Source organism: Pseudogymnoascus destructans, assembly GCF_001641265.1.
Source record: "Pseudogymnoascus destructans isolate 20631-21 unplaced genomic scaffold scaffold_16, whole genome shotgun sequence".
NCBI lineage: Eukaryota > Fungi > Ascomycota > Leotiomycetes > Thelebolales > Thelebolaceae > Pseudogymnoascus > Pseudogymnoascus destructans.
The window spans coordinates 793-7,736 of record NW_020167535.1 but is presented as its reverse complement, the minus strand read 5'-3'; the positions used below and the strand labels follow the sequence as shown (position 1 = coordinate 7,736).

At 44.3% G+C, this 6,944-nt stretch overlaps 1 protein-coding gene across 1 annotated transcript; it reads right to left on the bottom strand.

Moving 5' to 3' along the window:
• Positions 1-4,269: 4,269 nt before the first annotated feature.
• Positions 4,270-5,441, bottom strand: VC83_05772 (uncharacterized protein; the record flags this gene model as incomplete). Its single annotated transcript, XM_024469386.1, has 2 exons — positions 4,270-4,401; positions 5,280-5,441. The coding sequence occupies 2 exons, from the start codon at positions 5,439-5,441 to the stop codon at positions 4,270-4,272; spliced, it is 294 nt and encodes a 97-aa protein (XP_024322274.1).
• Between the last annotated feature and the right edge of the window lie 1,503 nt (positions 5,442-6,944).

The following is a 6,944-nucleotide window of genomic DNA, read 5'->3' as shown; positions in this document are numbered from 1 at the left end:
GAAATGCCTCAAGACAGGAGCTTCTGTGACTGTTTGTTTCAACAGCTCGAATGCAGTTTGGCATTCATGAGTCCATTCGAATATCTGATCCTTTCTGGTAAGGTTCACCAATGGCCTCATGATGCTGGAGTAATTTCGGATGAACCTTCGATAGAAATTGCAGAATCCAATGAAAGCTTGTATATCCCTGAGCGATTTTGGAGTTCGCCATTCCAATATAGTAGAAACCTTTGCAGGGTCCATGCGAATGCCATTGACTCCCACGATGAGTCCTAGGAATTTGGTTTCTTGGACGAAAAACTCACATTTTGAGATATCTGCTTGCAGTCCAGCTTCTCGAAGCTTCTGTAGGACTTTCCTTATGTGCTCTGTATGCTCCGCTCGAGTAGTACTGTAGATAAGAATGTCATCCATGTATGCGGTGACGAATTGGTTGAGGTAATCCATGAGGGTTTCATTCATGTACCTCTGGAATGTTGCTGGACCATTTGTGAGTCCGAAGGGCATGACCTTGTATTTGTAGGATCCAAATCGAGTTCTGAATGTAGTGAGGTCTTCATCTTCTTCTGTCTGCATTCGAATTCGATTGAAGGCATGTCGAATGTCCAGTTTGGTGAGATATTTTGCTCCTATGACTTGGGCCAGCGTTTCATCAATGAGTGGTATGGGATATCGATCCTTTTTCGTTATGGCATTTAGCTTCCTGTAGTCAACACAGAATCGAAGACCACCACCTGGCTTTCTCACAAACATAATGGGTGAAGAGTATGGGGCTTTGCTTGCTTCAATGAACCCTTTTGGCAAGTGCTCGAAGACATATTCTTCGACCAAATCAAGTTCTTCCTTTGACATATTCCAGAGTGGTGCATATCCCAGCTTTGCATCACCTTCGAGTTCAATATGATGGTCTGAAGGTCGATGGGGAGGTAGCTTGTCTGCTGCCATTTTTGAAAAAACATCCAAAAATTCATGAAATTCCTTCGGAAGGATCAGTCGAGAGTCAATTTCTTCAGTTTTGGTCTTGTTCTTGTGCTCGATTATGTCCTTCATTGATATAGCAAAGACTTGAGCTCCTTTTTGCTTCATGAGCATTCGAAATGGTGCTGCGCCAATCATTGCTATGGTGCAAGGTTTTGGTTTTTCCACTTTCAGAGCAGGTTCCGGAGGAGGCATTTCTTTGGCTTTCTTCTTTGGCCTTTGTCTTTCGCTTTTAGATATAGGCTCTGTTTCTAGGGCTCGATCTGGTATAGAATGGTTGCAATAATCTCCAGTGAAGAGGACTTGATCATTGATCATATCGAGAACAACTCCATGTTGCTTCATCCAAGCTTTCCCGAGAATGATGGAATGTTTTCCCAGCGAAGTGATGAATAATGGACATAGGCTTTCCACATGCTCTCCCACTTGTAGTCGAGGATATATAGCATGTGTGATAGCAGGGGCAGCCTCTCCATTGAATCCTTCAACTTGTTTTGGCTTCACAAGTTCGACTGGGGCTATCCCTTTAATTTCACATATTCTTTCTGCATCAGCAGCATTAATAAAGTTTCCACCTGTGGCACCAGTATCGATCAATGCATGGACAATAGCTTTGTATTTTCCTATTCTACAAGTAGCTAAGAAAGGGGTGTCCGGATCAAAACTGGATCTCGAGGAAGAAGCTGCAATTCTGGCTGCACTGCCTCTAGTGATGACTTGTCTAGAGGCTATTCGTTTTCCGAATCGATGATAGACTCAGCTGTAGATACCTCATTCACTTGAGCTTTGAGCTTCTGGGGACAGTCTCGAGCTCGATGTCCATTTTGTCGGCATATGAAGCATTTCCCAAGTTTCATGAGCATTTCTTTTGCTGGATCTTGATGTGGTGGTCGATACAGCTTCTGCGTCTTGTTCTGGATTATTTCGAGCTGCCATTGCAGCTTTTTCTTCAGCTGTATAAGCCATAGCGAGTTGCTATTTCAATTTCGGTTTATATCGTCAAGTCAGACACATATTGCCAAAGGCCCTATTGTGCAGTTGTTGGCCGTAGGAGCCACTCGAGAGGAGCGCACTTCCCTCACACTTATATCCTTGTCGAGGGAGCGTTGTGAAAGGTCTGACTTGCGAAGGTGGTGTGTATGTGTCGAGCTGACTGTCGAAAGCCAACTTTGAGGGGTTGCCTCGAGATCGTCCTGGAATCCACTTCAGGATAAGGTTTCTGGTTCTGGGGTTTTCAAAGAGTGGATTTCGATTTCGATTTCAGAAGAGGGTTCAGCTCAAAGAGCAGGAAAAGAGGTATAAGAGAGATTGAGTTTTATGTCACGGTTCACCAAGGTGTAACGCTGACTTCTAAACAATAGAAGACACAGAGGTTCTCTTGCGTAAAGGTTTACTTATCAGAGGAGGCAGGGGATCAGACACAAAGGCTTCAAGTAACACGTTACTAGTATGTAACAAATACTGTATTGAGTTGAGCACGAAGCTCCTATCTAAGGAAATACTATCTACTTATATAGTGGCGTCGTGCCTAGTGGACTCCTGGGAACTCACTCGAGTCCTCGGAGTCCTGGACTCTTAGGATTCTCCTCATCATCCTGCGAGTCCGTCACGTGATACTTTCGGAACTACTATTCCCCGCTGCCCCTCCAGGTACCAGGGCCGGTCTCATGCGACCTCCCTCCTTCCTGTCCTGTAGTTGGCCAGCCTTCTTGTTCCGTCGTAACACAAGGCATAGGGCGCCAGTTGGGTATTATGAATTAAACTCAATCTAGAGAAGAAAGGAAAGAGAAGAGGAGCACTCGAGCAGTGGCTCGATCTATATACAGCTATGTTGTTGTGGAGTGAATTCTCTTTAGCGAGACTAGTTCTGAGAATTCACTCCACAACTGAAAACTTCGCTCCAACCCCGGAAAGCTCCCCACACCCCTGAACCCCCACTCGAGCTGCAAGGCGCACTTGATATGGTAACAGATAGATGTAAAAATTGATCCATTGTAATTAGAATTGAAAGCTATACAAAATATGCTCGTATAGTATATAGTATAAAAAATGAGTATTCTAGTATTTTGTATGCCACCCGTCTGCTTGAATGCACGCCTCAATTCTACTCGGCATACTCTTATACAATTTATCAAACAATGACTTGTCTAATGTGTCCCATGCTGCTTGCAAACATGATTCTAGATGCTGTCTTGCATGTTCTGAGTTTGATTTATCCTTTGCAATTTCAGGGAACATCTCACACACCCGGATTTTCAAGTGCCACCAAATGTGCTCAATTGGGTTGAGGTCGGGTGAATAGGGCAGCCACCCATAGAGTGTAGTAATCATATGCTCCTCAAGAAAGTCTGTAACCATACCCGCAGTATGGATAGGAGCATTATCTTGCATAAATGAGTAGCTAGAGTCAAGACTCTCAAAAATAGGCAGGAGTTCTGCTTCTAGAACCTTAAGGTATGAGTTTGCAGTATATCCAAAGTTCTTTGAGTCAAAGTCACGGTCCATAAGGTATAAATTGCTCTGGCCTTCTGCCAAAAAGGCCCCCCAAACCATGATCTTCATGTTCTTCTTTGTACTGTAGGTTTGGATCATCTCCCGCTGCCACTTCTGAGCAGGTGTGCGGAAACACCACTCGCTCCTGTTACCCCGCCCCCGCTCAACAGAGCACTCATCACTCCACACAACTTGACCCCAATCCTCTGCTGTCCAATTCCTCCATGCTAAACACCATGCAAGCTGTTTAGCTGCATGTATTGGCAGTAGGAAAGGGCGACACTTTGCACGCCAATTGCCTATGCCTGCTTCTTGTAGTATCCTCTTTATAGTTGATGTTGAGCAAGCAACATTACAAGCATCCTTTACTTCTTGGTATGTATCCTTTGGGTTTAGGCGTACATGGCGGAGTATAAGGCGTTGCTCTGCTTCTGTATATGACTTTCCCCATGCTGTAGGCTTTTGCCTTCGGTGCGTATTGAGTCAACTGAAATTGTATATTGTACGGTACTTTGGCCACCAGGCTGTCGATTCCCATCAATTGGAGCCAAAGCCCTCCGAGTTGGTGGCATAATTATGGTTGTTGTACAAGGAGGGGTCGGTTACGTGACGTGATTTACACGTCAAATTGGAATTCGGTTAATAGCAGTGGTGTAGTACTGTAGATGCTAGTCTGAAAAAACTCGGAGTCGCTTCGCATCATCTTGTGGTGGAAAGCATTTGCACTGATTTCGCAGATATGCATGGGCGTAAACCTATGTACTAGGGTTTCTGCGGTGGGGGAGAAACCTCCTGGTTTCATAGTGGGTTCGATGGCGTATCGTTGATCTCTTCGTAGTCGGAAATTATCACTTTCATTTCCATCGAGCGTCCGCCTGCGCGGCGTCTGTCTTCGCGGTGGATTGCGAAATCCCGGCGATTCGCATCCGACTGGTATGCAGGATGTTTAATGGACGTTTCGCGTTAGTGGTAGGGCAAGGTGATTTCCTTGCTCCAGCTAGGAGTCGGCGGGTACTCCTTTGGCCATACTAACTGGGTCTTTGCAGAGTCGAGTAGTATTCGGAAGCGGCTGAAAAGCTTCTTCCCAATTATCACATCTTGTGCTCCGAGCTCCAGGAGTACAAAGGGGCAGTTATATATTCAGCATCCTACAACTGTTAAGTGTAACCGAATATACTCTGATACATGGCCTTGGATTTTGCGCTGAAATCCACGTATGGGTACAGAGTAGGGTAGTTTCCGTATGGGGCTCTGAAGCGCTTTCGACAGTCGTATTGCGAAAGGCTCTTAAATGACGAGGTAGCCATTTGCTCCTGTGTCTGCTAGGAACTTTGTTTGCACCCCGAGTCCAGTCATACTCAGGGTCATGTTGACTAAAACTAGGTGCCTCCCAGGAGTTCTCGTAAGTCTAGTCCTCGCAGGTTACATTTGCGTAGACCTAGGAAGGAGCCTTCTCCTAGGCCTCGTCGTTTTCCTCGAGGACGCATCCGATTGAAGTTCCACAGCTTCTTAGGTGGATATAGGCGACAAGGAGGAGGATAATAGCAAGTAGACAGTTATCATATTTTATTACTATATACTACAGTTGAGCCTCAAAATACTCAAATACTATTCGGCGAGGATTTGTATGAGTATTCGCCGAATACTCCCAGATAGCGAGTATTCGGGAAAACCCCGAATACTATTAGAATACTATTTGGGGAACACTGCTCCAACCCTTGTAAATGCTCTGCCTTGAGAGCATCTTGACCTTCAGCAAACCCAATCAGAACTTGTAGAGCTTGACGAGCACTCTGTATAGTAAATACAGGCTGCTCTAGCGGCTCCTGCTCTTCGTCATCATCTTGGGTACTGCCTTGGCCTAGATGCTCCTCTAAGACCTCACTTAAAACCTCTTCTGGTCCCAATTCCTCCATCCCATCTTGTATATCCTTCTCTTCCTCCGGGTTTAGAAAGTTTGATATTGCCATGACATCTTTATGTTCCCAGCTCTAATTACCTTGTCATAGAGCTCTCCGATTCCAAGAGGGGTAATAGTTGTAGGAAGAGAGATTGGCATTGAAATAAGTGTTGATTTTCGAAAGCAGTTGTAGATTGTTGTGTTTGTAACCAAGTTGTTCCAGCTTCGTACAATCCATCGAATAGCTAAGTGTAGATTCATTGTATCCATAGGATTTTGATTGTTGTCAAAGGCTTCAAGCCATTGTCATCGATAATAAGCTTTGAAAGATTGAATGATACCTTGATGTAATGGTGGGTGCACCAGATATGAGAATCTAGCCACCCAAGGAAGGGATGAATTTACTAAGACAACACACTGTCTTAGGAAACAGAGCCAAAGGGTTGTAGCTTAGACTATTCCACAACGCAGCAATCAGGTGTATGATGTGGTGAAGTGGTTTAGACAAGTTGCACAAATGTTGAGTCTGAGAACTCAGGGGTAAGTCAGAGGTTAGCACCTCACTGACTTTTCAAAAACAGAGAATAAAAGATCAATGCTTGGAAGCTTGGAAAAGACGTAGAAGTATGTGCTAGTCGATTTACTGTATTGCCTGCTTGCCCTTTCTTAAGGAAAGGGCAATCCTATTTATGCCAAAGGAGTGTAGTTCTCTCATTTTCCATGACTTTCCATGACTAACCAGGCTTGGTAAATGTATTAGAAATCAAGTGCGACCCACAACTAGCTTGCTAATCATGTAGTGAACGTAAGAGAATCCCATAGAACCATCTCTTGGGTTCCTAGCCTATAGGAAGTGAAAAGGAGGTCCAAGGTCAGAGTACCTATAGACAAATTATGTCATAACTTAACCAATCTTGTGGGTAACTAAGGAGCGATGACGTGTAATGAATCATAGAGGGTTGTAGAAGCTTCTAGAGCTATCGTTCAGGTTCCTAGGCCTCTAGTTGGTAGAGATATGCCATGTGGTAGTATTGGCCCACCCCCTTAAGGAGGAGATTTTCTTAATAACTTGTTCAATGAGTGTCCAAATGATATGCCGTGATGTATGTAGCATAAACAGATGTAGTAGAAGAGTTTGCAGCAATCGTTGAGTAGTATTGCTTCTGTTGTTGATGTGATAAGCCAAGATATGTATGTTGACTTGTAGGTTTGAGGAGGAGATTTCTAAGTTTGCTCTTGAGTTTGATAGCAAACTGAGTGCAACGAATGTCAGTATGACACTTGATCAAGAAGCTGATATTGACTGGTACTGTTAGCTGGTAGCCAACAAATATGAATATTTGAAGGAGGGGGGTAAAGCTCAAGAGAGCAGCAGCATGTGCTGTAAAGTTATCCATTGTAAATAGAACTTCTCGAGTGCCAATATGTGATGAATGCCTCAAGTCATTCGCCCATAATAGTTGTATTCATCCAAGCCTTCTTATTCCATCTCCATATACCACCCATTTGTTGAGCTTCGTCAAGGCTGTCAAAGTGATGGCTGAGAGACTCAGAGACTGTCGACTGGCTAAGT